This window comes from Pseudophryne corroboree, chromosome 1 (assembly GCF_028390025.1).
Source record: "Pseudophryne corroboree isolate aPseCor3 chromosome 1, aPseCor3.hap2, whole genome shotgun sequence".
NCBI classification, from domain to species: Eukaryota; Metazoa; Chordata; class Amphibia; order Anura; family Myobatrachidae; genus Pseudophryne; species Pseudophryne corroboree.
In genome coordinates this window covers 701960736-701978332 of record NC_086444.1, presented here as the reverse complement: position 1 = coordinate 701978332, position 17597 = coordinate 701960736, and the positions used below count along the sequence as shown (strand labels likewise).

Sequence of the window (17597 nt, the reverse complement as noted above, 5' to 3'; positions counted from 1 at the left end):
AGGTATGGGACCCAAGCCACGGAGACGTTATATTGGGAATATTTCCAAAGGGGGGGGGGGGGAGCTGCACAACACAGAGAGCTCCTAACTGGAGGCAATGTACAATTACTCAGGTGTACATATAATAATAATACTTGGAGAGCAGCAGTATGTATATGATGAGGTAGAATACAAAAATAGGATCTGAGTCCAGGCAGAATAGTGGGAAGGCAGCCGCCCAATTCTAGTATTATCCTCAAACGGGTGGTATGGTACAGAGTTGGATAGCCAAGCTATTAATGAGAGGAGCTGTATTGCCGAGTCAGCCCAGGCCAGGAGTCAATGAAGAATTAATTATGCAATAATTCAGGCTCACTAGCAAATTATGTTGAGGATATAGAGCAGCAGTTCTGATTCACTGATGTGACCAGCATCTGGAAGACAGCTAGCGTAAAAAAGTGTGTACTCACAGGAAGTCGCTGGGGAGACACCATTTCATAAACAGGATTATAGGACATCAGGAGCACAAACTCAAAATGGCGGCCTTGGGACTAGAAACCACGTCCACCTGCAGCAGCATTCCAGACCCAGCAACAGCAGTGTTGGTCCAGTGTTCCGCACCATACAGCAATCACTACACCAGGTGCAAGGGCCGAGATTATATCCAGCTCAGCTGAGCGGTGCTCTAAACAGATAGTCCCAGGGAAGCGGGGAAAATGGCGGGCCCGCGAGTAGCAGGTATGCTGCCCAGCTGCTCGGACCCCGATCGCCAGCAGTGCACAGTTGTTTTGACTCACCTGCTCAGGGTCTGTAGTCTTCGACACTGCCCTGCCATACGGAGCGGACGGAGGAGAGGAGAGCCGCGACTGGAAGTGCTGCAATGCACGGAGCAGGGACTTCCAGCGGGCCGGCCGCGGCAGTCAGTAGCTAGGTCGCTGCATGTACGTTACCAGAAGTGGAGTGATATATAAGTAGCGGCTGCAGCACTCACACCGGAGGGTACAGCTCACATTCACACAGCTGTAGGGCAATTTCTCTTAAAAAAGTGCCAGGGAACAGGATATTTTAACAGGATTGGTGTGGAGAGCTAAAGCTTCCAGCAGCAACTCCATGATGACCCAAGCCACGCCCATTATGCGTTCCACATGATTAGTGGAACACATACAAGTGTATGTTATGCCTCAGTCCCGGCAGTGTTGGCGGCCGCTGGATCTATTACTAACATCCGCCTCCCACAGCGGATCTCTTGCGCAGCCGCCGCATCACTTCCTGTTTGCGTTCCACTGTCTCCACAATTATTGGCTCCTGTTTTTTGTCCCAATTCACCATTAGTAGAGAAAGGGCTCTTCACTGTAATGGTGTCACAACTGAGGGCTGATGCTGACCAGGGGAAAGCCTCAGTTGTAGGGGCTGAGGTATATGTGTACCTGGGAGGCAGTACAGGGTTCTTGGACATACAGGATACCTTTAGAACAAATGCCTGAAGGCGTGACCAAGACAACGAAGGAAAGTTCAAAGGTTTTATTAAACACAGTTCAGAGGAATACTAATGACTTGGTACTGGTAATAGGAAACACAGTTCAGAGGAATACCGATGATAGAAAACCGATGGAGACTTGGGATCGATGGCGGAACACCGATGGAGACTTGGGATCGATGGCGGAACACCGATGGAGACTTGGGATCGATGGCGGAACACCGATGGAGACTTGGGATCGATGGCGGAACACCGATGGAGACTTGGGATCGATGGCGGAACACCGATGGAGACTTGGGATCGATGGCGGAACACCGATGGTGACTTGGGATCGATGACGGAACACCAATGGTGACTTGGGATCGATGACGGAACACCAATGGTGACTTGGGATCGATGGTGGAACCCCGATGGTGACTTGGGATCGATGGCGGAACACCGATGGTCACTGGAGATCGATGGTGGAACACCGATGATTACTGGCAGGGCAGAGCACTGCTGGAAGCTGGTGTCAGTAACTGCCAGTCACAGGATGCAATGATGAGACACTGCAGAGTCAGGCTGTACTGCAGAGAAAGTCCATGGGAGGACTGCACACTGGGATCACTGAAGACAATTGAAGCACTGACATCTTTCCACCCCAGGAACAAGATATTTATACCAGCTGGGAAACAGGGATTGGCTGGCTGATTAACCAGAGACCAGAGTGCAGCTGCTGGGTAATCAGGCTGAGAGCAGAGTGCAGCTGATAGGCTGAAAGGTAACATGTGATTAGGAAAACATGGCTGCGCCCATGTTAGCTTTTGGAGGGAAAGATTGTTTGTAACTTGCATGTGAAACTTAACCCTGATGCTGCCAGAATCACAGTAAAGAGATTAGAGACAATGAGATGCAGCGTGCTGCACACAGACAGTGCAGATGGAATCCAGGATTGGAACACTGGGACAGTCTCAGGAGGGACTTGGAAGGTAAATACTGATAAGGAATTACCTGGATCGTGACAAATGGTGGTCAAGCTTCTGTTCTCCTTACCACATGAGGTGTGGAATGCCAGTTCAGATTATACAAATTTTTATGAAAGACTGTTCTTTTAGTTCTAAAACCAACCTGATATACCACATGTCATGGTAGAGTCACTTTACATGGTTTATTAATATACATTAATTGTGATTTTCCCAAGTTTTATATTTATTTTTACATGCAGCTGAGCTGAAGTGGCTACCATGATTTCTATAATGGCACCCAATTTTAATTTTTTCACTTCCAGAGAAACCTGATGCCTGGAATGCAGTGCATCACAAGGAATAACAATACAAAGCCTAAACTACAAGAGCTTGCATATCGGAAAGGTGACCTAGTTACTATAATAAGGACATGCCAGGTGAGCTCTGAATGGTTGTATTTTACCATTGTTATCTTTCAAAATGTATCTTCTTTAGGATTTTTAAATAGACATAGTCATACCCAGCATCACATATTATATATAATAAATGATATAGCAATAAAAGCGGTAGATAAATGAATCTAGTTCAACAACTGATTATCTGTTAAGACTAATATGTATCCTTGCCTTATGATTGAATGTAGAAAGAGGGGGCACTTAGTTGTTAAAACATATGTCTATTTTCCTCTATATGTAAATGACAATGCCCTACTAACATACACTTGTAAAGTCATGTGCTGTTCCACAGAACAAAACATTTGCTTGTACTGTAATGTACCCGCCACCAAATGATTCATGACCATAGTCTGTGAGAGACCATTGCAGCAAATTTACTGCTTTAAATGACTGATATGTACATGGTTTGCATCTATAACATATGTAACTCATTCCTCATGCATAATTAACTGTGTAGTATGGGACAATGCTTTGTCTATATATTATTTATGAAAATGTAATGTATATTACAAAACTATTATATTATCCTAAATGTATAGGATAGAGCTTGGTACCGTGCCCATCACCATTCCAGTGGCTTGGAGGGTCTGGTGTGTGCCAGTGCTTTACGTGAGCGCCCGCCCATCAAAATTGATCCACGGCTTAGCTTAATGCCGTGAGTTTATTTCTTGTAACTTCATATACTCTTTTCTCTTGAAATTATATACTACTCCTTCACAAATACCACCTTCTACTGTATATATACCTGGTTCACATACATATTATCACTATCAGGACCCATTTCTGTTTCACAAACCTTCTTACTTTCTTGCTTGTCTTTCTTACCTGGGATTCATCATTATTCTTTTCTCTAGTACCTTATCTTTTTTCCTGTGGTTAGTTTATGTTCACTGTTTTTTAATAGTCCTTAATTAATCTCTCTTGTTTAAATCATAGTTGGTTCCATGGACCTATTTCTGGGCAGCAGGCTATCCAACAGCTTCAGACAAAAGAAGAAGGATTATTCTTGGTGCGAGAGTCATCCCGCTACCCTGGAGACTATGTACTATGTGTGTCTCATCAAGGTGAAGACACACAGTACCGTATCTGTTACCAGGATGGCAAACTAAGCATTGATCTCATACAGAAATTCAGCAACCTCATGGACATGATTGAGGTGATAATTATTTTATGGAAAAGATTAAATAAGGGGTCTATTTAATAAGCCTTGGTGGGAGTGGACAGAGATGTATGGGTCTATTCATGAAGTAGTGATAACAGTGGAGAAGTGAGCCTGTTGAGAAGTTGCCCATGGCAACCAATCAGCTGCTCCGTACAATTGTATAGTATGCAAATGATAAATGTTACTTCAATACTGATTAGTTGCCATGGCCAACTTCTCCAGTGCCTCATTTCTCCACACTTTTCACTGCTTTATGAATAGACCTGAAAGCACCTTACAATCAGCTCCTAACTGTCATTTTTCAAACACAACTTGTGAGATGGTGGTTAGATGCTGATTGGCTGGTACTTTATCTCCGTCCTCGGCTTAGTAAACAGACACTAAGGGGGACATGTACTAAGCAGTGATAAAAGTTGAGAAATGAGCCAGTGGAGAAGATGCCCATGACAACCAATCAGCATTGACGTAACATTTATAATTTGCATACTAGAAAAGTATACAGAGCAGCTGATTGGTTTTCATGGGCAACTTCTCCACTGGCTCACTTCTCCACTTTCATCTCTGCTTAGTACATATCCCCCTAAGTACCAAACAACCAGCTCCTAACTGTCATTTTTCAAACACACCCTGTAACATGGCAGTTAGGAGTTGATTGGCTGGTATTTTATCTCCGTCCACTTTATCTCCATCTAAAGGGGGGTACTGACGGGAGAGATGTGTGCTGAGCGATCTTAACACAGACTGCTCAGCACACATCTCTCCCCCCGCTTTGCACAGCGCGATGTGCTGAGCAAGGGAGGGGATGGACGGGGGGGGCGCTCACTTCACACAGCGGTGAAGTGAGCAACCCGCTAGATTTAGCCTGCATGCAGGCTCAATCTAGCACCAGCGATAGCGATGCGCGGGGCCACGCAACGCTATCGTTGGGGGGCATACACACGGCAGATCCGTGCTTAAAATCTAAGCAATCCAGTCAGATTGCTTAGATTTTAAACACGGATCTCTCCATGTGTACCCTCCTTTAGGTTTAGTAATATACTCCTAAATTGTTAATCTAAAGTCAGTTGCAATCAACCTGGACATCTGTTAAGTTAATACCCATTTCTTCAGAAAATAATCATTGATACAAAACAGATATCATTTTATTATTAAATGGCATACTTATGTTCTGTTTACAAGAAACTGCATGTTTAACAATATACATTTTCCTTTCTTCCAAATATTATATAATATAGATTCTGTTGTAATGTCATTTTTAACATATGTAGCTCACATACTTTCCCACATCCACAATCACAGACACGGCACTCCGAAAAGGGGGCCTGACCTTGTGGGAATGCCGCAATCTCAAGCCATGCCTCCGTTTTCATCACTGTGGGGGCATGCCCGGCACTCTATGAGCTGCTGGCATGCCCCAGTCTCTCTGTCTCCCATGAATAGACGCTGTGCGCATGCACACAGCATCTGTTCACTGCCACTCTGCTTGAGTGACAGGGAGCCACCCAACTTTCCTCCCCTCATGTGGGACACTGTGGCCCACGGGTGGGAAAGCAGGACAGTGCCCCAAAAACGGGACTGTCCAAACAAATCGGGACAGTTGGGAGGTATGAGCTCCTATCATGAGAATTAAAATAAGGAAGGTAGAACTGAAAGATAAATACAAACTAATATAGACACAGGGTTTATTTTCCCTTAGATGAATAGTATATATATATATATATATATATATGTATATATATATATATATATATATATATATATATATATATATATAGAAAAAGGCAGGGGTCCGGCACAGCCACTTAATAATAATAGTACACTGGGTGCCCTCACAGAGAAAAGTACAAACAACGCAAATGGTGCGGCACTCCAATGATTAAGAAATCAGATGAGACGTAGATTCAACGTTTCAATGCCCTATTTTAATGTGGCATTTTCGTCAGGATATAAGCATAAATACAAAACATACCTTATATAGGAAACAACCCCATGTGCAAACGCCGGACGCCGTGGCGGGACCACTCACCCGTCAGACGCACAGCGGAAATGACGTCATGACGCGCTAGAAGGAAGCGTCAGACTGTGAGTAATGACAAGCCCGTCACCATAGCAACAGCAATAAACAATACATAAATAGACACAGAGCATATCACATGCGTAATCGGAATGCATAATCAATAAAGTAATAAATGCTTTACAGGTAGATAAAAGCATAAAATATCAATTAGACACAAAAAGAAACATGGCAAAGAGAAGCTAATGTTAATGTTATAACCTGCAACAAAGATTTAGTAATTAGAAGCCAAAGTCGCAATACCGGACTGTTCGTTGAGGCCCCTTGGTACTAGGGTGCCCAAACGGAAAATCCAGCGTGCCTCACATTGAAGTAGTTTAAGACCACGGTTACCACCCCGTAGAGACTGTGGCACATGGTCAATCATCCTATATTTAAGGGAGGTCAAACTATGGGATGCTGAGGCGAAATGTCTCGCCACAGGCTGATCACTATTGCCAGAGATTAGAGCAGCCTTAATGGCTGACCGATGTGCAGCCATCCGTTCCTTAAACGGACGTTCGGTTTTGCCTATATAGGTGAGACATTTCGCCTCAGTACCCTAGTACCAAGGGGCCTCAACGAACAGTCCGGTATTGCGACTTTGGCTTCTAATTACTAAATCTCTCACAGTCTGACGCTTCCTTCTAGCGCGTCATGACGTCATTTCCGCTGTGCGTCTGACGGGTGAGTGGTCCCGCCACGGCGTCCGGCGTTTGCACATGGGGTTGTTTCCTATATAAGGTATGTTTTGTATTTATGCTTATATCCTGACGAAAATGCCACATTAAAATAGGGCATTGAAACGTTGAATCTACGTCTCATCTGATTTCTTAATCATTGGAGTGCCGCACCATTTGCGTTGTTTATATATATATATATATATATATATATATATATATATACAGTGGTGATATATAGTATGGCAAAGTAAGTGACCACATGTGATTAGAGGTGTTACTGCTTTCGCTGCTGCTGACAAACAGTGCACATGGACTAGTGTGCTTTATAAAGGGGAAAAGGGAGCATGGGTCTAATACCAACCAATTAGGATGGAGCTGTGGTAGAGCTTAAGGTTTATAAAGGTTCTGTTTTCCTGTGACAGGAGAGATCAGAGGTGGGCTGGGGCCGGGGTGGCATCTGGAAGTTGCCTGCCAGGCCCTGGGGAAGATTGATGCTGGACAGGCTTGCTGAGTTAATAGAGAGGTGATCTCTTAGATTAGAGATAAAGATCACAAAGGAGAAATGTGTTTCTGTAAGTTGTCTGTCAACCTGACAAATAGACTTACAATAACATTTCACAATACAGTAGGTAAATCTTGAAACGTCAATGACACCAATAAGTAAACTTTTTTGTCTTCCTAATTGTGGCTATTTTCACTTGCTTTGTTTTATTTGCAGTACTACACACTTCACCAGGGAGTTCTTTGTACAAAGCTAAAAAAGCCCAAACCCAAACATGGGACAAAATCAGCAGAGGAGGAACTTGAAAAAGGTGTGTATTCTCAAACAGAATGTTAAGGATCGGTACACACTATGCCAAGTGATCCACCAACTGACGCATCTGCACAGAGTGGCTGATTTGCTGACACAGCTGGGTGCACATCCATCTGTGACATCAGTGTCGGCCGTTGCTGTGGCCAGCATATGGGACATCTGACGGATCGGCCATACATGTAGCCAGGGCCGGTGCTAAGGTGTTTGGCGCCCCCCTGCAAACTATAAATTTGCGCCCTCCCGTACTTTACAAAGGAACAGCGTACATAATGCTTATACACATAATGCTCCCTGTAGTAGTGGGACTTACACACATAACGCTCCCTTCAGTAGTGATGTTTACAGACGTAACGCCCCCTGTACCAGTGACGCTTATACAAGATGCAGTGACGCTTACACACGTAATGCCCCCTGAAGCAGTGACGCTTACACACGTTATGCCCCCTGCAAGCAGTGACGCTTACACACGTAAAGCACCCTGTAGCATTGACGCTTACACACGTAACGACCCCTGTACCAGTGATGCTTATACAAGACGCAGTGGCGCTTACACGCGTAACGCCCCCTGCAGCAGTGATGCTTACACACTTAACGCACCCTGTAGCATTGACGCTTACACACGTAACACGCCCTGTACCAGTGATGCTTGCACACGTAACTCCCCCTGTACCAGTGACGCTTATGCAAGATGCAACACCCCCTGAAGCAGTAATGCTTACACACATTATGCTGCACAGTCACACATACACCCCATACACATATACATACACACACATGTACATACTGGGGGTCATTCCGAGTTGATCGCACGTAGCAAGTTTTTGCTGCCCGTGCGATCAACTCGATGACGCCTATGGGGGAGGGCTTTTTTGCATAGCAAGGCTGCGAACGCTTGTGCAGCCCTGCTATGTAAAAAAAAGTTTTGTGTAGAACTAGACCAGGGTAATAGTTACTTACCCTGTGCAATCGATCCAGCGATGCAGGTCCCAAAATTGACATCAGACATCCACCCTCCAAACGCCTGGACACGCCTATGTTCGCCGAACCACTCCCAGAAAATGGTCAGTTGACGCCCTGGAACGCCCTCCTCCTGTGTCAATCTTCTTGCGGTCGCCCCTGCGACCGCTTTCTTCATTTGTGGCATCGCTGCCCGGTGACGGCTGTCGCCGGCAACGACGCGCCTGCGCAATGCAGCCACTGCTCACACGCAGTTCCGACCCGATCGCGCGGCTGCGAAGAAGTGCAGCGTGCGATCGGGTCGGAATGACCCCCACTGTACACACACACACACACACACACACACATATACACACACACACACACACACACACACACTCTCTTTCCAGCCACTTGCATACAAAAAAGTCTGGAAACTCGTCCTCCTGTAATGCAGGCTGCCGCCTGGTCCCGTGTAGCTCCGCCCCTTATTCCCATGAAGCTCCACCCCCTTTTAGATCCGCCCAGCACACTGTGAGTCTGTGACAGGGGAGGAGGGGAGGAGAGGAGGCTTCATAGAGTTTGACAGGTGCAGCAGCCGGCATCAGCAGGGCAGGGGAATTTAGCAAAGGGATGCAGAGCGGGTAGAGCGCATCTAACCCCTGGCGCCTACCTGCACTGCATCCCTTTGCTGAGCGGTATGCGCCGGGTCTGCATGCAGCCAAACATGCAGATATGTCTTCAAGATGTATCAGTACTGTCTGTGCTGCAGGCCTAACCTGAAATGTCTGTGAGTGATATTGTTCATAAGCATATCAGGTGTACACACCTGCTGAAAAACTAACGATACTGTATATTGGGGGTAATTCTGAGTTGATCGCAGCAGGAACTTTGTTAGCAGTTGGGCAAAACCATGTGCACTGCAGGGGAGGCAGATATAACATGTGCAGAGAGAGATAGATTTGGGTGTGGTGAGTTCAATCTGCAATCTAAATTGCAGTGTAAAATTAAAGCAGCCAGTATTTACCCTGCACAGAAACAAAATAACCCACCCAAATCTAACTCTCTCTGCAAATGTTATATCTACCCCCCCCCCCCCTGCAGTGCACATGGTTTTGCCCAACTGCTAAAAAATTTCCTGCTGCGATCAACTTGGAATTACCCCCATTGTTTGCTGCTTAAATGAATGTTATGTCATTCAGGTGTGTTCCCAGCATAAACCCAGCTTCAAAGTGGCTCTGTGGACAAATGTTATTTACACATTTCAATAACTAACATTGATTGTTTATTTTTAAATTGCAGCTTTAAGTAAATGATGGGACTATTAGGGAGGTCTGTGTCCATGTTACTGTTCAGAGAGACAGCGAATAGCAGAACAGTTCAATTTACCCAGCTACCAAATGAAGCAAGATGTAGTATCAAGGTGGTGACATTGGGAGAGGAGGCTGGATATACCTTACTCCCAGAGCCGGCCCTAACCAATATGATGCCCTAGGCAAGATTTTTGCTGGTGCCCCCTAGCACCGCCGCTAGTTCTGCAGGAGATGCCTGGCATGAGTCAACCGGCAGCTCTGATAACGTTGGGTGCCTTCACTATGTAGCTAAGATGCACAAGCAGATTCTGCTGATTAAAATGATATGCAGCATGCCTATATTCTGTGTGCGACTGCGGCTGTATCTGCATACGAAATGCTACATTACAGTGATTTCCAGGAATACACGCAACATAGCATTTCGTATGCAGATACAGCCACAGTCATACACAGAATATAGGCATGCCACATATCATTTTAATCAGCAGAAGCTGCTGGTGCCCCTAAGCATACCAAATGCCCTAGGCATTTGCCTAGTTTGCCTATGCCTAAGGCCGGCTCTGCTTACTCCAACACAGTGGAGAATACTAACCTTGTTGTGCAAGGTGCTGAAACCATTTAAAATATTCACCTGTGAAGTGAGTTCAGACACTGATTGTGTGAGCAAAACATGGGATGTGTTGGAATTCACCCAGCTGTAATGCTTTCACAATATTTGTGGTGTAATCAGAAATCACAAATCCTCAGGAGAGTCCAAGCGGGGTAAGCCATTTTGCTATGACCTCCTTTAGTTTTTCTAACAGATTTTAAATTTTTAATGTCCTGGTACAGCCGAGGAATTGCTTGTCTAGTAACATGGAATGGAATTTGGTAGCAGGGACACAGGACCTCAATTAATTATCTAAAACCTGCTGCATATATTGGATACAGATCTAATACTAGCATAGCCATCATAGCATTAGTGATCTGCTGTGTAACTCAATGACAGCTGTCATACTTGCTGCCTCTTGAAAAAGATTGTTTAACAGTCAGTTGTTTCAAATTACTAGTAGTCTTCTTGGTCCCCTTCTGGGTTGAAGATCCACCTCCACTCATGGATTCTTCTGAGGGATCCTGGATAGGGGAGGAGTCACCTAGCCTTATCCTGGATGCAGGGCTACCTCCAACCATTACTGAGGATATTGATGATGAAGGTGTTGGTGGTGGAGATTGCATGTGTTGGTATCTAGCTGACAGAAGGGAGGTAGCTGATGCTGAACTGCTTGTTGATGGTTTTTTTACATAATTTTCTGATTTTACTAAAAACTTTCCATGAATTCGCTGCAACGAATGTATCAGGGAGGAGGTTCCTAGATGGTTAAGGTTCCTACCTCTACTTTCTGTGGCTTTCCAAATGCAACAGATGGCTAAAAAAGTGTTGTCATTACTAATAATAATTACACACATAAGAGGTCGATTTTTTGGTCTAATGCCCAATCATAACAATGGCCTTCTTCTTATCATGGGCAAGAACTGCTTCCACTGGTGCCTGACTTACACAAGCAACATCCTCAGCCTCATCATCAACAAACTCATTAACACTGGTGTCAGCTACACAAATACACCTCTTCTGCATTCTGGGTCAGAAGGGCTTACATAGTCATGCAAAGATACCTCACTGACAGTTGCAGAATCACATTCACTACTCATAGATATAGGTGAGGGCCTGAGCCTTTCCATGCCACTGTATGTAGTGAATGGCATGTTGCCAATTTTATATTATTCTGTACTAAACTTTCCCTTATAAGAGGTGTTTAAAAAAAATAAATATTGGATATTTGATATCAGATGCCTTGACATAAACCGTCTATTCTTTTGGGCATCAGCTTTAGTAGATGATGTTGAAGAACTAATATCATCATGACTGGTGGCAGCTGCAGTGCTAGTATTTGGTTACTGATCCTGCTCTTCTCTCAACTGATCATTATATATATTGTCAAACACACAGAAGTAGTACAAACAGTAGAACAATATATTTTTTCTACTTTTTATTAATTCACAGTACAGCTGACATTATGTGAAGTCACAGCACTTTTAGATGTACATGAACAAACACACTGGAGTACAGCACACCACTAGTGCATGCATGGGGGGGGGTTCTAAGTACCCAGAAACCCCCCGACAGACCAATCCCCTCCAGCATTTGGCTCTGCCCCTTTTGAAGACCCACACATTGTGGAATGTGCACTTTTCATCAGTCACTGCCTGTGTCTTGGTAGCTGCTGTAACCTCTGACTCAGTCCCTCCACTCGCTGCTGCTTTCTATCTCAGCCCACTGCCCGATCCTATGCCTGGAGGCACTTGCAAGTGCTTAATGAAGCCAGGTATTTCAAGTTTAGATTATTCCAAAAATACATATGTATCTAGTTCCTCCTGTAGTATAATTTCAAATCTATCTATCTATCTATCTATCTATCTATCTATCTATCTATCTATCTATCTATCTATCTATCTATACAGTATATATATATATATATATATATATATATATATTATGGATATTGTTCTCCTTAGTCTGGCTTCTGGTAGGTGGTGATTCTCTAATACATTTTTAGGGTTTGGGTATGGGATTCCGGCGCTGAGAATGCCGGCAGTCAGAAGACCGACACTGGCATCCCGACAGCCACAATCCCGACAGTTGTAAGGAAGTATACTAACCTTGTCCCCTCCCTCCCCTAACCCTCCTTCCCCGCAGCCTAACCCTTCCCCCCCGAAGCCTAACCATAAGCTACCCCTGATACATATATTAGGGATGTCAGCTTTCGGGATTCCGCTATTACTTACCTGACAGGTGTCGGTATTCCAGCGCCAGTGTTCCGTCCACCAGCATGCCAACTACATCCCATTTTTTGAATGGAAATTGCTCTATGACTATTATAAAATACATTCTATCTATATTATCATGTAGATCTATCTATCTACACTAGTTTAACGGCAGTGCCGTAACTAGGCATTTTAGCGCTGTGTGCAAGAAACGGCATTGGCGCCCCCCATGCAAGATAAGGGCAGATGCGCGGCGTAGGTGCGCAAAAAATATATAGAGGCGTGGCTTCATAGGGAAGGGGCGTGACCACAAAATGATACCAATACATAATACATTATACATTACAGCATAATACATTACGGCAGACAGCGTCCCCTTTTTACACATTACGGCAGACAGCGTCCCCTTTTTACACATTACGGCAGACAGCGTCCCCCTATTTACACATGATGGCAGACAACGTTCCCCTTTTACACATTACGGCAGACAGTGTCCCACTTTTTACACATTACGGCAGACAGCGTCCCCCTTTTTACACATTACGGCAGACAGCGTCCCCTTTTTACACATTACGGCAGACAGCGTCCCCCCTTTTTACACATTACGGCAGACAGCGTCCCTCTTTTTACACATTACGGCATACAGCATCCCCTTTTTACACATGACTGCAAACAGCGTCCCACTTTTTACACATTACGGCAGACAGCATCCCTCTTTTTACACATTACGGCAGCCAGTCCCCCTTTTTACACATTAAGGCAGAAAGCGTCCCCTTTTTACACATTACGGCAGACAGCGTCCCCCTTTTTACACATTACGGCAGCCAGAGTCCCCTTTTTACACATTACAGCAGACAGCGTCCCCCTTTTTACACATTACGGCAGACAGCGTCCCCCTTTTTACATATTACGGCAGACAGCGTCCCCCTATTTACACATGACAGCAGACAGCGTCCCCTTTTTACACATTACAGCAGACAGCGTCCCTCTTTTTACACATTACGGCAGCCAGTCCCCCTTTTTACACATCACGGCAGACAGCGTCCCCCTTTTTACACACACAGCCTGTCAACCCCCCCTCCCCCACACACACACACACCGTTCCCCCTCCAGTCCTTATACACACACAGCTTGCCCCCACTAGCCCCTATATATACACACACACAGCCTGTCACATCACCCCCACCCCCCACAGTCCCTATATACACACATACTGTCTGTCCCCTCCAGTCACCACACACTTTACCTCCAGGGTGAATGGCAGCAGGAATTGTCAAAAGGTGAGAGCACACCAAGCAGGTAGGGCTGCACACAATCTGCCCAGGCCCCAGGCAAAGTCGGGGGCATGGCCTAATCGTGGATCTCCATGACCACGCCCCCTTTTTGAAACCATTTCCGACCCATAGAGCAGGCACCTCCAGCTGACCTGGCTGGGAGAGGAGATCCGGTTACGCAGGCAAGCACCTGCAATGCCCAGCACTGCAGCACATAAGTTTAGATCAGGTGCTCCTCTCAAGCAACAGGTGTTGCTGGGCGGAGTCTCCGCCTTGCTGTCTCGGGGACTTCAGCAACAGGCAACTGTGAGGGACGCTGCTGGGGCTCCAGAGTTCACTTCCCCCTCCTAATCCCCTCACTCCGGCGGCAGCAGCCACAGCACACATCACGGGCGGCTTGTAGTGAGTCAGTCTGTAGTTGCGCCCTCAGGGAGACTGCGCTGTGTGCTAGGCACACCTGGAACACACGTAGTTACGGCTCTGTTTAACGGACTCGGCATATACTGGGTCACCTCAGTCTTCATCCCCATGCTTGGCTCCACCCTCTCTGGAAACCCCCACCTGTAAATCCTGCACACAGATGTAGTACAAACAATATATTTTTTCTCCTTTTTTAATACACAGCTCAGCTCACACTGCGTGCAGTCACAGCACTTTTATATGTATGTGATCAAACGAACTGGGATACAGCACACAGACGTAGCACAGATAATATAACAATATATTTTTCTCTACTTTTCTAAATTCACAGCTCAGTTCACTCTGCATGGAGTCACTGCGCTTTTATATGTATGTGAACGAATGCACTTGGGTACAGGAAACAGCAATTTATTTAAAAAAAACCTTTTCACTTTTTTTTTGCAGCAAATGACAACTAACACTGACAATGTGAACATACTGGGGGAGATTGTACAAACAAAAAAGAACACTTTTTAAAAACTTTTTTAGCAAATGACAGTGCGGCATCACACTGCTTATATTTATGTGAATGCAGTGGGGAGTCACAGTGCAGCACTGACAGACTAATTAGACTAGTAATAATTCCTGCACTGTAAAAAATAATGGGGGTCATTCCGAGTTGTTCGCTCGGTAAATTTCTCAGCATCGCAGCGATTTTCCGCTTAGTGCGCATGCGCAATGTTCGCACTGCGACTGCGTCAAGTAAATTTGCTATGAAGTTAGGAATTTTACTCACGGCTTTTTCATCGTTCTGGCGATCGTAATGTGATTGACAGGAAATGGGTGTTACTGGGCGGAAACAGGCCGTTTTATGGGCGTGTGGGAAAAAAACGCTACCGTTTCCGGAAAAAACGCAGGAGTGGCCGGAGAAACGGAGGAGTGTCTGGGCGAACGCTGGGTGTGTTTGTGACGTCAAACCAGGAACGACAAGCACTGAACTGATCGCATATGCCGAGTAAGTCTGGAGCTACTCAGAAACTGCTACGAGGTGTGTAATCGCAATATTGCGAATACATCGTTCGCAATTTTAAGATGCTAAGATTCACTCCCAGTAGGCGGCGGCTTAGCATGAGCAAATCTGCTAAAATCCGCTTGCGAGCGAACAACTCGGAATGACCCCCAATAAACAATGAATTGCTCTCTGCCTGTACTGTAAATCTAGCTTGGCCAATATTAGCACTTAGGGAACTGGAGTTGACAGATAGGTCAGATCAGCTCAGCCATTGGACTGGATGGATATAGCAGAGCAGCAGCGACTGGAGAGAATGGACACAGCAGCCACTTGAATGGATTGACAAAGCACAACAGCCACTGACACAGCACAGCCACTTGAGTGGATGGACACTGGGGGTGGCTGGACACAGCACAGCCGCAGCCACTGGAGTGGATGGACACGGCACAGCAGCTACTAGACACAGCACAGCCACTTGAGTGGATGGACACAGCACAGCAGCCACTGGACACAGCACAGCACAGAAGCGTGGACTGGAGAGTATGAAATGGTGCCCGAATCACTGCAGAATGAACTAAAATATAATATACAAAACTGCAAGAATCCGACACTGGATGATGACGTTTTGACTCAGTTTCAAGGAGGTCGTGAGTTTAAGAATCCCGGGTGGCAGCGGCTGAGTGTGATGTCATGCAGCTGCCGTGGCCTGCCCCCGCAACAATCCAGATGCGCCTGCGTTGTCCAGACTGCGCCCCGCCAACGGCGTCCTAATGGCGTTGGAACGCCCCCTGCCGCCCCGCGACTGCCTCTGCCTGTTAATCAGGCAGAGATGTTCACAGCCCTGAGATGCTGTTAGCATCTCACTTGGCTCCCGGGGTGCACACACGCAGTACTCCAGCTGCACGAGCGCACTCCACAATGGGCTTTAGACTGCGAACGCTGCCGCTGCAGCAATCCAGTCTGAGTTAGATCCACAGAGTATCAGAACTAAAAATTACATTTTTATTTTAAGTAGAGATGAGCGGGTTCGGTTTCTCTGAATCCGAACCCGCACGAACTTCATGTTTTTTTTCACGGGTCCGAGCGACTCGGATCTTCCCGCCTTGCTCGGTTAACCCGAGCGCGCCCGAACGTCATCATGACGCTGTCGGATTCTCGCGAGACTCGGATTCTATATAAGGAGCCGCGCGTCGCCGCCATTTTCACACGTGCATTGAGATTGATAGGGAGAGGACGTGGCTGGCGTCCTCTCCATTTAGATTAGGAGAGAGAGAGAGAGATTGACCTGAGGCTGATACTGTAGAAGAGAGTGCAGAGTTTAGTGACTGACCACAGTGACCACCAGCAGTGCAGTTGTTTTATTTAATATATCCGTTCTCTGCCTGAAAAAAACGGTACACACAGTGACTCAGTCACATACCATATCTGTGTGCACTGCTCAGCCCAGTGTGCTGCATGCCTGCATCATCTATGTATATATTATATATCTGACTGTGCTCAGCTCACACAGCTTATAATTGTGGGGGAGACTGGGGAGCACTGCAGTGCCAGTTATAGGTTATAGCAGGAGCCAGGAGTACAAGACAGTCACATACCATATCTGTGTGCACTGCTCAGCCCAGTGTGCTGCATCATCTATGTATATATTATATATCTGACTGTGCTCAGCTCACACAGCTTATAATTGTGGGGGAGACTGGGGAGCACTGCAGTGCCAGTTATAGGTTATAGCAGGAGCCAGGAGTACATATTATATTAAAATTAAACAGTGCACACTTTTGCTGCAGGAGTGCCACTGCCAGTGTGACTGACCAGTGACCTGACCACACTGACCACCAGTATATTAGTATACTATATTGTGATTGCCTGAAAAAGTTAAACACTCGTCGTGTGACTTCACTTGTGTGGTGTTTTTTTTTTTATTCTATAAAAAACTCATTCTGCTGACAGACAGTGTCCAGCAGGTCCGTCATTATATAATATATATACCTGTCCGGCTGCAGTAGTGATATATATATATTTTTTATATCATTATTTATCATCCAGTCGCAGCAGACACAGTACGGTAGTTCACGGCTGTAGCTACCTCTGTGTCGGCACTCGGCAGTCCATCCATAATTGTATACCACCTACCCGTGGTTTTTTTTTCTTTCTTCTTTATACATACATACTACGACATCTCTTTATCAACCAGTCTATATTAGCAGCAGACACAGTACAGTACGGTAGTTCACGGCTGTGGCTACCTCTGTGTCGGCACTCGGCAGTCCGTCCATAATTGTATACCACCTAAC

At 45.7% G+C, this 17597-nt stretch overlaps 1 protein-coding gene across 1 annotated transcript in view; it reads left to right on the top strand.

Annotated features, from left to right (window-relative positions):
• The first annotated feature begins 2729 nt into the window (after positions 1-2729).
• The window catches only part of MATK (megakaryocyte-associated tyrosine kinase), a 156422-nt gene continuing 141554 nt past the window's right edge, over positions 2730-17597 (top strand). The window contains exons 1-4 of the mRNA XM_063914846.1: positions 2730-2837; positions 3395-3510; positions 3792-4011; positions 7472-7565. Coding sequence (XP_063770916.1) covers positions 2733-2837; positions 3395-3510; positions 3792-4011; positions 7472-7565 — 535 coding nt within the window. The 5' untranslated portion in view covers positions 2730-2732. The remainder of the gene's footprint in view (positions 2838-3394; positions 3511-3791; positions 4012-7471; positions 7566-17597) is intronic.